We start from the raw sequence: 17,694 nt of genomic DNA, 5'->3' as shown, positions 1-17,694 counted from the left end.
CCGGGTCAACTGCTTGGAAGGCAGCTATGCCACTCATTAATCATACAGTTAAATAATATTGGACTGCATACACTCCCCTGTGGCGTTCCATTTTCAACCATATATACTGGTGAGTACTCTTTTCCTACTCTGACCTCTATCGTCCTCCCAAACAGGAAGCTTAATACCCAGTTATACATCTTCCCTCCCACTCCCAACTTATCCAGTTTGATTAGCAGGCCTTCTTTCCACAACATGTCATACACTTTTTCTATATCAAAAAACACAGCAACCACTATCTTTTTATTGGTCTGTGCTTTCCTAATTTCTGATTCTAAGCACAATACTGAGTCCATTGTATTTCTCCCTTTACGAAACCCATTCTGATATGAAGAAACTATTTCTCTACTTTCTATGAAATACATCAACCTCTCTATTACCATCTTTTCCATAGCTTTCCCTAACTGAGATGTAAGAGCAACTGGTCTGTAGTTTGATGGATCTGATGCAACTTTACCTGGTTTTAAAATTGGCACTATAACTGAGTGCTTCCATGCAGCTGGAATCTCCCCTAAATCCCATATTCTGTTAATTAATTTCAATATAACCTCTAGTGACCTATCATCCATGTTATCTTTCCCTGGCGCTGACTGCCGGGTGCTGGGGATGGCCCTCCTTAACTCATACATACTGAATGGAAGATCCAGATTCTCTTGTTAGTTTTTTCTTGTTAATCCATGTATTTTGTGCCAGAATAATACTCCTTTGCTGCTTTGCCTCTACTGATAGATTTTCCGAACTATGAACTTTAATTAGTGTTTCAGCCAATAGCATCGCCTTTTCTAACCCACTAATTGCTGTTCTACTGTTACTTATTAGTATTGGGATTGTTATATTCCTTCTTATTCCACTCATTTTCCTGATCATTCCCCAAACATCTGATAACTGTACCTCCCGCCCTATCTCACTACAATATTTCCTCCAGCATGCACGCTTAGCTGCTCTAACTGTCCTTCTAACCACTGCTTGTGACCTTTTATACTGAACTAATGACTCCATTGAATGATGTTTCTTTAACAGCCTAAATGCCCTATTCCGTGCTTTAATTGCTTGTTTGCAATTTTCATCCCACCACGGCATATTCTTTTTGTTTCTGCACCCTGATGCTTTTGGTATCGACTCAATTGCTGATTTTATTACAGCTGTTACTACTTCCTTATTCATTTCATCCACATCTGCCCATTCCTCCTTATGTAATTGTTCAAATCTGTTTCTACTCAGTTCTTGAAAGAGTCCCCAATTAGCTTCATCAATTTTCCACTCGTTGCAACTCTACTCCAATCTTAATACCAATTGGATAGTGGTCACTACCCATTAATGTTTTATTTATCACTTCCCAAGCAGTGATGCCTGCTATTTCATTTGATGTCATTGTTAAATCAATCACACTCTCCTTATTTTGCACACAGTCATACCTTGTTCCCCTCCCGTCATTCATACATACTAATCCTTTATCTTCTATAAACTCTTCCACTATAGACCTATTTGCATCAGTTCTCTCACTCCCCCATAGAGTGCTATGCGCATTAAAATCCCCACACCACACTACTTTCCCCTGCACTTCCCCCAACACCATATTTAATATATCTACACTTAATTTGTTGCATGGATTATAGTAATTAATTATTGCTAGCTCATATTTGCCTGTCCAAATCTTTATTGTTATGGACTCACATTCTCTCCCTAACTGAACAGTATTGAACCTTGTTCCATTTTTAACAAAAATGTCCATCCCACCACCTTTCCCCATCTTCCTGTCATTCCTTATAGCAGTGTATCCTTGTATTATGAAATCCCATTGTGCTCTCAGCCATGTTTCTTGAATACATATTATACTGGGTTTATCCTGTAGACCTGAAATAAACTTCTTAAGTTCTTGCCCATTAGCTATAAAACTTCTTGCAAAATACTTATGACCATGATGATCCACCACCCCATAAAGAAGATTGTGACAGTGTCTGTGAACTGGGTGAACCTCCATTCAACACTTCCTCCACTTCCTCCCACCCAATAGCCTCAACTCCCAGATATTTCTCCGTTGCTTTCACTATTATTATGATTTTTTCTGTTTTCTTGTCTGTTTGCGCAGTACAATTAATTACATCAACCATGAACAGTATAAACTGCCTTTTCTCCACAATCAGCGTGTCCTCTTTAATTCTACTACATCCCTCACATGCTCTCATTTCATGCCTTTCTGCCATCTTAACACTACTGCTGTTTGGCTGCATCCCCACCTTTCTGACTGCTTCCGCGTATGTGACCCCTTGGGATGTTTTCACTCGTTGCACCTCTTCTACTCTCTTACTGACTTCACACCCTCTATATGCAGAAGTATGCTCCCCTCCGCAGTTGCAGCACTTGAGTTTAGCTCCTCTTTCACATTTCCCATATTCATGCTCCCCTGCACACCTTCCACACCTTTGTTTACCCTTACATACTGCCGCTACATGCCCATATTTCTGACATTTGAAGCACCTCAACGGAGGAGGAACATAGAGTCTATATATCCGATAAACACTTTATCAGGGATTCGATCCTCATCAAACGTAAGCAACACCGACAGGCTGTCAAATTTTTGGCCCTCACGAGTAGTTTTCAGGCGTCTGTCTTCCCTCACGTTGGCACCTTTCACGTTTTCTTTTATCTGTTCAGTAGACACACTAAGGGGAATCCCAAACATCACTCCTCGAGTGAGACCTCCACCCTTAGCTATCGCTGCTTTAACTTTCTTCCCCCCGATCGTATTCAGTCTAATCGCTTTCTCCAGTTGTGCGCTGTCTCTGCAAAGAATCAGCAGTGCTCCACTGCGCAGAACTTTTACACTCTTTATCTCTCCCAATAGCCTGTTTATCCCCTTGGTAAGTAGAACCGGGTTCCACTCACCAAATGAAGCACCTTCTTGTTCCAGTCTGATGATTACCTTACGCTCTTCCTCATCCCCTCTCGCTTGTTCACTATCTGTTTCTTCTGACATTGAGCTCCTTCCTATTTGCCTCACTTTTATTTTCTTGCGTTTTTGCCTGGCTTTCCCCGTTTTCACTTCACTCCAACTTTCATTTCTCCCGCCACCTATCTCCATTCCTAACTCATTTCCTGATCCGTCACTTCCTTCTGCCATCTCCTGTCCATTCACAGTCCAGTCCTCCAAAACTCAGGATTCTTCTTCCACAAACCGAAGTTAGAGCTGCGTGGCGCCCCCTACCGTACCGGAGGGTAACAGACACTTTATACTGGAACTATTATTATATTCATTATTATTTATTATATTATATTCTGTGTATTAAACTTGTTTAACATGTAAATACACTGTAAAATAAATTATTAGTAATATTCCAGCAATACTGAAAAATATCAGAAAATAACAGAATTTTCTATAATTTAAAAACAGTTTTTAGATTTAATTTTACATGAAATCTTTTTTCTATTTTCTTTTTAATGTTTAATTAAAGATATTTAAATGAGCTATAAACAGTTGAACTCTGCTGTAATACAACCGGAGTGTAACAGACACTTTATACTGGAATATAGTCGCCCTCAGGCCTCTTCTAAATATGAGATTGAATATTGTTAATAGATTAGTTAATAACTGTTTCCCACCTTTTAAAGTCATTGTTGATAATTATTGTGAGAAATCATTAACGTGATCAGTGTCTTCACATAGATGAGTATCATCAATAACTAAAGGCAAACTGAAGTCACAACCTGGCTCAAAAGAGTGGAACAAAGACGGAGACCACACAGTCTGTGAATTGTTATGACAATTTAATGAAGTAAATACCAAAATGATCAGTACAGTTTAATATGTGAGTGAAGGGTGAGGTGTATATGTATGAATGTAAAACCCAGAACACAAACAAAACCCAACAGTTCAGTCAGCAGCCAGAGGAAGAGAGTGAGAGAGTCTGCTCAGGTGAGCTGCAGCAGAGAGTAATCTCAGCTCCACCCCTTACTACCTGAAACAAAGAGTAAACAACCAAGCAAGAGGAACACAATAAGGCCGTCACACTGAGCACTTTTGTTATTTCAGAAGAGAGTAGTAATCAAAGTTTTGATGCCTCCTGAATCCATCATTCTCACAGCTTTAGATCCATTTTCATGATGCTGTCAGAGTGGAGAAATGATTTCTGTACATTTGAGCTTTATTTACAGTTGTTCTCCTCAATATTCATCATTCTCTAAACAGAGTGTGAAATGATCGAATCCATAACTCATCTGCTCACAACACTTTATGGATTCAAACACATGAGAACAGTTCAGCTGACTCAGTCACACATTCACTCATTCACTCATTCATACAGTGATTCAGCATCAGGAGCAGTTTGGGGTTCAGTATTTTGCTCAAGGACACTTCGACATGCAGCGGGAGGAGCTGGGGATCGAACCAGTGACCTTCTGATCAGTGGACGACCCGCTCTACCTCCTGAGACACAGCCAGATATATATGTATAGAAGCTGAATACACAAACATCAGAGAAACATTATAGAGCTACATGAGATCAATCAATCAATCAATCAATCAATCAATCAGTCAATCAGTCAATCAATCAATCAATCAATCAGTCAAGCAGTCAATCAATCAATCAATCAGTCAAGCAGTCAATCAATCAATCAATCAATCAATCACAGTATGGACTGCAGGTTCATTCAGACGATGAAGAGAGGAAACACTGAAAGCTGAACGTTGACATTCTCTTCCTTTGAGCCCCTTCAACAAGATCAATAATCAAAGATTGATCAACAGACCAATCAAACAGATTGATCAGCCATCAGAGGAGTTGGATCAATGGAGCTGCTTCTGTTCCTGGTTCTCCCTGCAGAGGAGACAGAGGACAGTCAGACACAGACAGACACAGAGACATCTGACCTCTGACCTGTATCTACAGTACTGACCTCTGACCTGTATCTACAGTACTGACCTCTGACCTGTATCTACAGTACTGACCTCTGACTGTGAGCTGCACTGTTTTCCATCTCCAGATGTTCTTGCTGTAGACGTTGCAGCAGTATCTTCCTGTGTCTCTCTCTTTGGGGTATTTCAGGGTCAGACTGAGGTCTCCAGTTTTCAGCAGGTCTTCCTTCATCTCAGTTCGGTCTCTGTAATCCTGGTTCTGTTTGTCAGGCCGGTCAGAACCGTTCTTATACACATGGACCGTCCTGTAAGGTTCATAGCGGATCCACCTCACTGTAGCGTCCTCAGGCAGGTTAGCTGTGGTCTTGAAGGGCAGTTGGACAGACTCCGCCCCCTCCTCCACCTCCACCTGACAGACTGAGAGAACAACAAACCCCAACATCAGCTGTACAGACAGCAGCAGCAGTTTGTAATAACTTTATTGACTGATTACAAGCTAACGTTACAGAGAGCTAATGCTATGCTACGAGCTAACGTTACAGAGAGCTAATGCTATGCTATGAGCCACAGAGCTAATGCTACTAGCTTAATAACAATATAGCTACTAGCTTAGCTTAATAACAATATAGCTACTAGCTTAGCTTAATAACAATATAGCTACTAGCTTAATTACAATATAGCTATTAGCTTAGCTTAATTACAATATAGCTATTAGCTTAGCTTAATTACAATATAGCTACTAGCTTAATAACAATATAGCTACTAGCTTAATAACAATATAGCTATTAGCTTAATAACAATATAGCTACTAGCTTAATAACAATATAGCTACTAGCTTAATAACAATATAGCTACTAGCTTAATTACAATATAGCTACTAGCTTAATAACAATATAGCTATTAGCTTAGCTTAATTACAATATAGCTATTAGCTTAGCTTAATTACAATATAGCTACTAGCTTAATAACAATATAGCTATTAGCTTAGCTTAATTACAATATAGCTATTAGCTTAGCTTAATTACAATATAGCTATTAGCTTAATTACAATATAGCTATTAGCTTAGCTTAATTACAATATAGCTACTAGCTTAATAACAATATAGCTACTAGCTTAATTACAATATAGCTATTAGCTTAATTACAATATAGCTATTAGCTTAGCTTAATTACAATATAGCTACTAGCTTAATTACAATATAGCTATTAGCTTAATTACAATATAGCTACTAGCTTAGCTTAATTACAATATAGCTACTAGCTTAATAACAATATAGCTACTAGCTTAATTACAATATAGCTACTAGCTTAATTACAATATAGCTACTAGCTTAATTACAATATAGCTACTAGCTTAATTACAATATAGCTATTAGCTTAATTACAATATAGCTACTAGCTTAATTACAATATAGCTACTAGCTTAATTACAATATAGCTACTAGCTTAATTACAATATAGCTATTAGCTTAGCTTAATAACAATATAGCTACTAGCTTAATTACAATATAGCTACTAGCTTAATTACAATATAGCTACTAGCTTAATTACAATATAGCTATTAGCTTAATTACAATATAGCTATTAGCTTAGCTTAATTACAATATAGCTATTAGCTTAGCTTAATTACAATATAGCTACTAGCTTAATAACAATATAGCTACTAGCTTAATTACAATATAGCTATTAGCTTAGCTTAATTACAATATAGCTACTAGCTTAATTACAATATACCTATTAGCTTAATTACAATATAGCTATTAGCTTAGCTTAATTACAATATAGCTACTAGCTTAATAACAATATAGCTACTAGCTTAATTACAATATAGCTATTAGCTTAATTACAATATAGCTATTAGCTTAGCTTAATTACAATATAGCTACTAGCTTAATTACAATATAGCTATTAGCTTAATTACAATATAGCTATTAGCTTAGCTTAATTACAATATAGCTACTAGCTTAATTACAATATAGCTATTAGCTTAATAACAATATAGCTATTAGCTTAATTACAATATAGCTATTAGCTTAATTACAATATAGCTATTAGCTTAGCTTAATTACAATATAGCTATTAGCTTAATAACAATATAGCTATTAGCTTAGCTTTATAACAATATAGCTATTAGCTTAATTACAATATAGCTATTAGCTTAGCTTAATTACAATATAGCTATTAGCTTAATTACAATATAGCTACTAGCTTAATTACAATATAGCTATTAGCTTAGCTTAATTACAATATAGCTATTAGCTTAATTACAATATAGCTACTAGCTTAATTACAATATAGCTATTAGCTTAGCTTAATTACAATATAGCTACTAGCTTAATTACAATATAGCTACTAGCTTAATTACAATATAGCTATTAGCTTAGCTTAATTACAATATAGCTACTAGCTTAATTACAATATAGCTATTAGCTTAATAACAATATAGCTATTAGCTTAGCTTAATAACAATATAGCTATTAGCTTAATTACAATATAGCTATTAGCTTAGCTTAATTACAATATAGCTACTAGCTTAATTACAATATAGCTACTAGCTTAATTACAATATAGCTACTAGCTTAATTACAATATAGCTATTAGCTTAATAACAATATAGCTACTAGCTTAATAACAATATAGCTACTAGCTTAATTACAATATAGCTATTAGCTTAGCTTAATTACAATATAGCTACTAGCTTAATTACAATATAGCTATTAGCTTAATAACAATATAGCTACTAGCTTAATAACAATATAGCTACTAGCTTAATTACAATATAGCTACTAGCTTAGCTTAAGTACAATAAAGCTACTAGCTTAAAACAATATAGCTACTAGCTTAGCTTAATTACAATATAGCTATTAGCTTGATAACAATATAGCTACTAGCTTAGCTTAAAAACAATATAGCTTCTAGCTTAATAACAATATAGCTATTAGCTTAAAACAATATAGCTACTAGCTTAGCTTAATTACAATATAGCTATTAGCTTGATAACAATATAGCTACTAGCTTAGCTTAAAAACAATATAGCTACTAGCTTAATTACAATATAGCCACTAGCTTAGCTTAATAACAATATAGCTATTAGCTTAATAACAATATAGCTACTAGCTTATAACAATATAGCTATTAGCTTAGCTTAATAACAATAAAGCTACTAGCTTAGCTTAATAACAATATAGCTACTAGCTTATAACAATGTAGCTATTAGCTTAGCTTAATTACAATATAGCTATTAGCTTAGCTTAATTACAATATAGCTACTAGCTTAATAACAATATAGCTACTAGCTTAATTACAATATAGCTATTAGCTTAGCTTAATTACAATATAGCTACTAGCTTAATTACAATATACCTATTAGCTTAATTACAATATAGCTATTAGCTTAGCTTAATTACAATATAGCTACTAGCTTAATAACAATATAGCTACTAGCTTAATTACAATATAGCTATTAGCTTAATTACAATATAGCTATTAGCTTAGCTTAATTACAATATAGCTACTAGCTTAATTACAATATAGCTATTAGCTTAATTACAATATAGCTATTAGCTTAGCTTAATTACAATATAGCTACTAGCTTAATTACAATATAGCTATTAGCTTAATAACAATATAGCTATTAGCTAAATTACAATATAGCTATTAGCTTAATTACAATATAGCTATTAGCTTAGCTTAATTACAATATAGCTATTAGCTTAATAACAATATAGCTACTAGCTTATAACAATATAGCTATTAGCTTAGCTTAATTACAATATAGCTACTAGCTTAATAACAATATAGCTACTAGCTTAGCTTAAGTACAATAAAGCTACTAGCTTAATATCAATATAGCTATTAGCTTAGCTTAATAACAATATAGCTATTAGCTTAATAACAATATAGCTACTAGCTTAGCTTAAGTACAATAAAGCTACTAGCTTAATAACAATATAGCTATTAGCTTAGCTTAATAACAATATAGCTATTAGCTTAATAACAATATAGCTACTAGCTTATAACAATATAGCTATTAGCTTAGCTTAATAACAATAAAGCTACTAGCTTAGCTTAATAACAATATAGCTACTAGCTTATAACAATGTAGCTATTACCTTAGCTTAATAACAATATAGCTACTAGCTTAGCTTAATTACAATATAGCTACTAGCTTATAACAATATAGCTACTAGCTTAATTACAATATAGCTATTAGCTTAGCTTAATAACAATATAGCTACTAGCTTAATAACAATATAGCTATTAGCTTAGCTTAATAACAATATAGCTACTAGCTTAATAACAATATAGCTACAGTACTGACCTTTGACCTTGAGCAGCACTTGTTTCTTCATCAGGATCTTTCTCTCCCTGTTGTAGACGGTGCAGGTGAAGGTGTTACTGTCTCTGTCTGTGGGGTATTTCAGGGTCAGACTGAGGTCTCCAGGTTCCTGCAGGTTTCTCTTCATCTCTGTTCGGTCTCTGTAATACTGGTTCTGTTCTTCAGGCTGATCAGAACCGTTCTGATACACATGGACCTTCCTGTTGTCACTGTCCGTCCACTCCACTGTGACGTCCTCAGGCAGGTGAACTGTGGTTTTGCAGGGCAGCAGGACAGACTCCTCCCCTGAATCCACCTCCACCTGGTAGACTGAGAGGACAACAAACCACAACATCAGCTGCACTGCAGAAAATCTATTTCTAAGTCAGTCAGATAATCTGATATTTAGATTTAAAATCTAGTGGGACTTGTTTTGAGTGTGAACTGATGATCTAGTGCTCACTATGGAAGGCTGTTTGACTGAATTTAAGTAAATGTCACTTGTCTTAATGAGCAGTTTGATCTTATTTGGAGTTATTTTTAGCTACAGGGACACATTAGCTACAGGAGCTCCAGTATGCTTTGACACTTTAAGATCTGAACTTTCAACACAAAAACATCTTATTTCAACTTTTAGTCTTTTGGCTTCTGTGATATTATATTTTACACTTTATCTTCAAACTAAATATTTCATTTTGTTCACGTTCCTTCATTATTTTTCAACCCGTCTCTGGTGACCAGTGTGAAGCAGGTAAGGAGAGAGAGGCAGGTGAGTCTGTAGGTGAGTCGTGTGAGACAGGTAAACTAGCAGGTGAGCTGAGTGAGGGGAGCACAGTAGCTGAGGCTGAAGAGATGGAGGCCTGTGAGTCTGGGTGGGGGTCTGCTCCTCTTAAACAGCGCAGTAAGAGGAGAAGCATGTTGACCGTGGAGGTGGGTGGTAAAGCCGGACGTCTGGCCGGTAAACCGAGTGCTGCAGAGAACAGAGCAGCTCTATCTGACAGCAGTGACAGTGAAGGGTGTGTGTCTGACAGCAGTGACCTGTCTCACACTCAGCAGGCTGCTGCTCAGGTGTATACTGCCAATGTACTGAAGTCTTTTTTACAACAGACCAAAGGGATGAGGTAATTAATGTTAGAACAGTTCTTCCCTGATATGCAGTTGTTGTTGTGTTTTATTGTGCAGGAACTGGTCAGTGCTGAATTCAGTGTTTTTACATCAGGCACCTCGTTGGGCAGCTAAGGGGTCCTTGGGAACGTGACGTTGAGCTGTTCGCGGCCTTCTGGTTCATTACATTGATACCTGTCTGCGTTTGTGATAATAAAGTTCTTTGATATGCAAATGAAGCGTTGAATTTCGGCTCTATAAGCTAACGTTACTTGTGCAGCAGTGTTTATTTGATGTTTAATGTGCTAACTGACTGGCAGCTGTCGACTAAGTTGAGGCGAAGTTAATATGTGCTCATTAAGCTAGCGCACCTTCTCATGTATATTGTGTTTGTCCATTGCAGATACCATACAGAAGAGAGTCAATCAGACCAATGTAAAGCCTCAAACAGTGCAGACAATAGAGTCAGACTGTAAGCAGTAAACCAGAAACACCGAGCTGTATGTAATTGGAGTCGTGCTTCATCATTAAAGCCACGTTAACGGTTCTACTGTGTCTGGCCTCGCTCTCTAGTCTGAGTGTCTGTGTGGATGAGGTGTTCCAGCGAATCCACCTAAAACAACATACAGTCCTTCTCTCCGCAACAGCAGGGTTTCTATAATTCAGCCAGGTATATTGTAAAACACAGAGCCGAGTCAGACCTGGCAGACCAAGAAATATTCAGACTGAAAAAACTGATGATTAAAGTCAGGAAACAACTCGTTCTTTAATGATGGTGAATGTACAGATTTTATTTTTATTTATTTCATTGATTGTTTTTAGTCTTGTTCTTAACATCTTTATCATTATGAATGTTTTTAAAGTAGGCAGTCTGAATGTCAATGGTGCCAGAGAAACAAGAAAGAGAGCAGTAGTGTTTGAAATGAGTAAAATGAAACACATTGATGTTTCTACAAGAAACTCACAGTGATGTTGGAAACGAGGCAGACTGGAGCAGAGAATGGGAAGGAGAACTGATTTTAAGCCATAACACCACCCTCAGTGGAGGAGTGGGCTTCCTGTTCTCCAGAGGTTTTACTCCAACCTCTCTGGAGGTCAGGCATGTTGTGGAGGGGAGGTGTCTTTTAGTCAGAGCTCGTTTTGAACATTTTAATGTGGTTTTTATCAACATTTATGCTCCAAACAACGGTGCAGAGAGGAAACACTTCTTTGAAAATATGAATGATATTTTAAACAGCTGTGGCCCGGAGGATTATTTATTAGTGGGTGAGGATTTTAATTGTACTGAAAATGAGATTTTAGATCGCAACCATGCAGAGCCTCATCCAGTATCCCAGCATGCCTTGAGGCAGCTGGTCTCCTCCCATGGCCTGGTGGACGTGTGGAGAAGGATGCACACAGGCTGCAGACAGTACACATGGTCCCACGTTAGAGAAAACAGAATCTCTTTGGCCAGACTTGATCGTTTTTATGTTTTTAAGCACAGAGTCGGTGTTGTTAAAATGTGTAAGATTTTACCAGTTGGTTTTACTGATCATTCTTTGGTTTTATGTAACGTTTTTATCAGAAACATTTTACCCAAAAGCGCCTATTGGCATTTTAACTCTGTTTTAACTGTTGATGAATAAAATGATCTGTCCACCTGGGCCCTGGGTTCACGGAGCTCAGCGGCCCCCTACTGAAACTCTGTTATGGGGAAAATGAAGCCTGCACAAGGCCGATGAAGAAACTATACACAAAACACGGCAGCGCCCGTGGCAGATCTTTATGTTCCGGTGCAGCAGCCGGTGCCAGTGGTTCACATTGTAACACTAATGATTTGGTTATGGTAGAACAGAGCAACCCTGAGGAGCAACAGGCTTCTGTGGCTGCAAAGAACCTGAGTAGTTCTCAGTATGCAGACACTGAGGAAGCTTCCATCAGTGCAGACAGAGACACTGTGAGCACACAGGAAGGACACGGTTTCAGTCAGGTATCATGTGAAGGAGAAGACATGGAGTATGACACTGAATCAGACACTACATCCATCGGTGAAACCTCTAACAGGAACACGGATCTATATTCTTTAGACGAAATCAGTCATTTTCTGGATGTAACTTATATCAAATCTGTCAGAGTAATTGATTATTTCAGCGATACTGAAAAGTTCATCAGATCCGTCAATGTACTAAAAAAACTGGTTGGGTTTGACTTATTGGATGAAAAGAAACGCTTCCGTCTGAATAAACGTCTCACTACTCTGAGAAAAGCAATAAAAGGTAAAACTACCAAAAGGATAAGAAGGTAAAATGATCATGTACCACAAAGTGTTTGTTTCTTTTTACCTGTTTCTCCTCTCTGACCTCTACATGCAGAGCCTAAAAATAGGATCTTTAAACATTAACGGTGGGAGAGACATAAATATATATAAAAGAGCATTAATATCTGAGGTCTCAACTCAAAAAAGGATAGATGTGTTGTTTTTACAAGAAACACATACTAATCCAGCAAACGAGGTAGACTGGAATTTATGTTGGGAGGGTCCGTATGTCCTCAGCCACGGCACTAACTTCAGTGCAGGGATCGCTGTTCTGTTCAGAGCAACTGCAAATGCAACAGTTTTATCTTCCACTGAAGTGGTGAAGGGTCGGCTGATGGTTGTAAGGGCAGAAATAAAGAACTCTGTAATCTGCTTTGTAAACATATACTGTATGCCCCAAATCAGGGAGAGAAAGAGTAGGTTTCTTCCCCCTGCTACTCAATGAGCTAAAGAATCACCACCAGGATCATTTAATCATAGGTGGGGATTTTAACTGTACTGTAGACTTTACTGTGGACAGGACAAGTGAGGAACCCCATCCACAGTCCTCTCAAAGCCTAAACAGCATCATCACACAGCTGGATCTGTTTGACACATGGAGGGTCAAACATCCACAATCCAGACAATACACATGGGTGAGGGTCAGTGATAACAGGGTGAGTGCAGCAAGACTGGACAGGATCTACATTTCTCACAGTCTCAGCTCCAGACTAATTCACAGTAACATAAGTCCAGTTGGCTTTTTTGACCACCATTTCATCATCACAGAGTTGATCATTTCACCAGCTGAAAGGGTTAAATCCTACTGGTTCTTTAACAACAAACTTGTTGTGGTGGGAAGTTGGTAAGGCACAGATTTGTGTTTTTTGTCAGCAGTACACCTCTCATTCTACTGCTAACATCAAGCCAGTAGTTCAGGAACTCAAAAATCACATCAGGGACGTGGAAAAATATGGCTCATCGGCTTCAGGAGAAGAGGCTGGAGTTGAGCTCCTTCCTGCAGGAGAGAGTGAATGGAGCTCTTGTCAGGTCTTGTTTCTTCCAGCTAAGGGACATAGATGCCCCGACCTCTTTCTTTTTTAATCTGGAGAGATCTGTGGCACAGAGGAAGCATATGACCTGCCTCAAGCTTCCTGGAGGAAGAGTGACCACCAGTCCAAGCGAGATGAGGAACCACGTGGTGGATTTCTGTACCGACCTCTTTAGGGCAGAAGACTGCAGCATGGAGTGCTGCGAGGAGCTACTGGAAGGACTTCCTCAGCTCAGCCTGGGAGAGAAAGCTGCTCTAGACTGTGAGCTCACTTTGTAGGAGCTGACTGTCGTTGTAAACCAGATGGCATCAGGGTGATCACCAGGGATTAATTGTCTCTCCACTTAATTCTTCAAGCAGTTTTGGAAAACTCTTGGTCCTAATTTACACAGTGTCTTATTGGAGTGTTTCAGAAATGGGTGTCTTCCTGTCTCCTGTCAGCCGGCAGTACTTTCCCTGCTGCCCAAGAAAGGAGACCTGGCCTTATTAAAGGACTGGAGGCCAGTTACCCTCCTCTGCACAGACTATGAGGTGCTTTCTAGAGCCTTATCAAATAGACTAAAGGACGTCTTGGAAATAATCGCGCATGCAGATCAGACCTATTGTGTACCTGACAGGACAATTATGGACAACATATTCCTCATTCGTGATGTTATAGATTGTGTAAATTTGATAATGTTAATTTTGGTATTGTCTCTTTGGACCAGGAGAAAGCCTTTAAACAGGTGGATATCTCTTATTAGTTTTCTGCACTTAGGGCTTGTGGTATTGGTGATGGTTTTCTGGCTTGGGTGGGTTTATTGTACAGCGTTGCTGAATGTATGGTGAAGATGGGGGCAGGGCTGAAGACAGGGTTGTCCAATCTCAGGACAACTGTATAGCTTAGCTACTGAACCGTTGCTGTGCAGGTTGAGGGATTGTCTCAGTGGTCTCTCACTGCCTGGGTCCTCAAATCTTGATCGTCCTCCTACTGTTTCTGCTTATGCAGATGATGTAAATATTTTTGTCACCAATCAGGAAGACGTTCAATGTTTGAAGGACACCCTGTCGCTGTATGAAGGCCTCAGCTGCACGGGTGAACTGGGCAAAGAGTGAGGCTTTGTTGATGGGGCAGTGGAGGTCTGCCTGGAGGACTTGAGCGGGGGAAGAAGGGTCTGAAAGTGCTAGGATTGTTTTTTGGGCACCGAGGGCTTTCAGGTAAAGAACTGGGAGGGAGTTCAGGAGAAAGTGTGCGCTCAGTTGTCTAAATGGAAGTTGTCATATAGGGGAAGAGCTCTGGTGGCTAATAACCTGGTTGCCTCGACTCTGTGGCACAGACTCATTGCTCTGACATCACCAAGAGGCCTGATGGAGGACATTCAGAGAGCATTCCTTGAATTTTTCTGGTCTGGCCGGCACTGGATCCAGGCTGCAGCCCTCTACCTGCCTGTGACTGAAGGAGGTCAGGGACTGATCAACATCCAGTCTAAGATTGCCTCCTTTAGAATACAGACTGCAAAAAGACTACTATATGACTGTGGCCCATGCTGGTTTGATACAGCTCGCCTGAGGAGAGCTGGGTGCTTGAGCTACGATAAACAGCTCTTCCTCCTGCGGCCCGAGGACCTGGATCTAACTGGACTGACACCTTTTTACAGCTCTGTGCTGATCTTTAAGCCATGCGTGCCACAAATGAAACTCCAGGTATGTGGTTGTTTAAAGAATCGTTTTTCAACAATTTCAACAAGACTCAAACACTGCAGTCTGCCAGCCTGAGAGCCAATCTCAGAGAGGCTGGCTGCACCAAACTGGGCCATCTGATGAAGATGACGGCAACAATGGTGGACTCTGAGAGAGAACAGCAACATCACCTCCATCAGGTTGATCAACAGAGTGATGGAGGAAGTCTGCACTGCCACAACCCCTGAGAGCATTTGCAGAAGACCATGCTCTGTGCGACCAGTGGAGTGAGGAGTATGAGTACAGTCTCCCCTCTCTGACTCTCACCCCAGCTGTGGGGGAGTGGCAGGAGGGAGGAGGTGAGCTGCTGTCTCTCATAACTCCTCAGCTGGACAAGTTTTAGGATGCAGGGAAGAAGGCAGTCTACCAGATTGGCGTCAAGGTTCTGAATCTGCGCTCTTTGATAGGGAAGAAGGAGTCGAGGTGGACTGAGTTTTTTGGTCCAGACATTTCCCCGAAAGGCAGCTGGTGGTCCCTGTACAAGCTGCCTGTTGAAAAGCAAACAGCAGACCTCCAGTGGAGGGTTGTACACGGGGCAATAGCTACAAACAGATACAGAGCGCACCTGGATCCAGAGCAGGAGGAGGACTGTGTGTTCTGTTCTCAGACTAAGACCTTGTTTCATTTATTTGTTCAGTGTCCTCGGTTGTCGGCGCTGTTCCAGCTTTTAAAAAGGGGCTTTCAGGGTCTGGGGGAAGAGTTTTCTTTTGATTGGTTTATTTTTGGTCAGAAATACCGTGCAACAAATAAGATTGTAATAACACTGATGAACTTTTTATCTGGTTCTGCTAAGTTGGCAATCTGGCTGACCCGCAGGAACCGGACTCAGGGTGCCGGCAGTGTGGAACCGGTGCTGGTTCTGAAGGGACTACTGAAGGCCCATCTGAGGGTGGAACATGCTTACCATCAGATGGTGGACAATATGCAGGCCTTCAGTCATATATGGGCTGTTGGGGGGGTTTATGCTCTGTGGGGGTGGAGAGCTAAATATGACTTTCTGATGAAAGATTGGTCGACGGGTTCTTTTGTTTTTATATTTATTTATTTTTGTTGTTTGTTTTGTTTTGTTTAGATCTAAAGTGATGATGTGATTGTGATGAAAAAAGTCCAATAAAAGGGATGTTAAACCTCTCTTTCTTTCTCTCTCTCTCTGTCTCTCTTTCTTTCTCTCTCTGTCTCTCTCTTTTTTTTCTTTCTCTCTCTGTCTCTCTCTCTGTACAACATTCTATTGCAGCTTTCGTTAGTATGATACAATATTCAAAGCACTGACCTTCGACCTGTATCTACAGCACTGACCTTCGACCTGTATCTACAGCACTGACCTTTGACCTCGAGCAGCACTTGTTTCTTCATCAGGATCTTCCTCTCCCTGTTGTAGACGGTGCAGGTGTAGATGTCAATGTCTCTGTATGTGGGGTATTTCAGGGTCAGACTGAGGTCTCCAGGTTCCTGCAGGTTTCTCTTCATCTCTGTTCGGTCTCTGTAATCCTGGTTCTGTTCTTCAGGCTGATCAGAGCTGTTCTGATACACATGGACCTTCCTGTATCTGTCTGTCCACTCCACTCTGACGTCCTCAGGCAGGTGAACTGTGGTTTTGCAGGGCAGCAGGACAGACTCCTCCCCTGAATCCACCTCCACCTGGTAGACTGAGAGGACAACAAACCACAACATCAGCTGCACTGCAGAAAATCTATTTCTAAGTCAGTCAGATAATCTGATATTTAGATTTAAAATCTAGTGGGATTTGTTTTGAGTGTGAACTGATGATCTAGTGCTCAGTATGGAAGGCTGTTTGACTGAATTTAAGTAAATGTCACTTGTCTTAATGAGCAGTTTGATCTTATTTGGAGTTATTTTTAGCTACAGGGACACATTAGCTACAGGAGCTCCAGTATGCTTTGACACTTTAAGATCTGAACTTTCAACACAAAAACATCTTATTTTAACTTTTAGTCTTTTGGCTTCTGTGATATTATATTTTACACTTTATCTTCAAACTAAATATTTCCCGAACCATTCAGTGTTTGGAAGTCAATAACAGTATTTTGAGATCAGTTCTTTGACTCTGGCAGCAGCGCTCTGAATCAGACACAGTTATATCCATTGATAAATTTAAGTGCATCATAAAGAATATGGTGACGGAGGCATGTGGTTGTTTTTCTTGAGAAGCCATTGTATTTGTATAGTTTGTGTTTTATTGATATTATGTTAAATATGTTGTATCTTAATATGTTGTGATTTTCTAAAGCTGCTGCCTTGGCCAGGTCTCTCTTGTAAAAGAGATTTTTGATCTCAATGGGACTTCTTGGTAAAATAAAGGTAAAACAAAAAAT

At 39.2% G+C, this 17,694-nt stretch overlaps 1 protein-coding gene across 15 annotated transcripts in view; it reads right to left on the bottom strand.

Moving 5' to 3' along the window:
* Positions 1-3,787: 3,787 nt before the first annotated feature.
* Positions 3,788-17,694, bottom strand: part of LOC127366691 (uncharacterized) — a 69,687-nt gene continuing 55,780 nt past the window's right edge. For 11 of the 15 annotated variants that reach the window (XM_051405870.1, XM_051405866.1, XM_051405869.1 and 8 more), the window contains 4 exons: positions 16,684-17,007; positions 9,213-9,539; positions 4,985-5,308; positions 3,788-4,853 (listed from right to left, as the gene is read on the bottom strand). In XM_051405870.1, coding sequence (XP_051261830.1) covers positions 4,789-4,853; positions 4,985-5,308; positions 9,213-9,539; positions 16,684-17,007 — 1,040 coding nt within the window. In that variant the 3' untranslated portion in view covers positions 3,788-4,788. The remainder of the gene's footprint in view (positions 4,854-4,984; positions 5,309-9,212; positions 9,540-16,683; positions 17,008-17,694) is intronic. The other 4 variants (XM_051405872.1, XM_051405867.1, XM_051405873.1 and 1 more) reach the window with 4 other exon arrangements.

This window comes from Dicentrarchus labrax, unplaced genomic scaffold (genome assembly GCF_905237075.1).
Source record: "Dicentrarchus labrax unplaced genomic scaffold, dlabrax2021, whole genome shotgun sequence".
In the NCBI taxonomy this organism is placed as follows: domain Eukaryota; kingdom Metazoa; phylum Chordata; class Actinopteri; family Moronidae; genus Dicentrarchus; species Dicentrarchus labrax.
The sequence above is the reverse complement of the archived record's forward strand: the minus strand, read 5'-3'. Positions and strand labels throughout refer to the sequence as shown.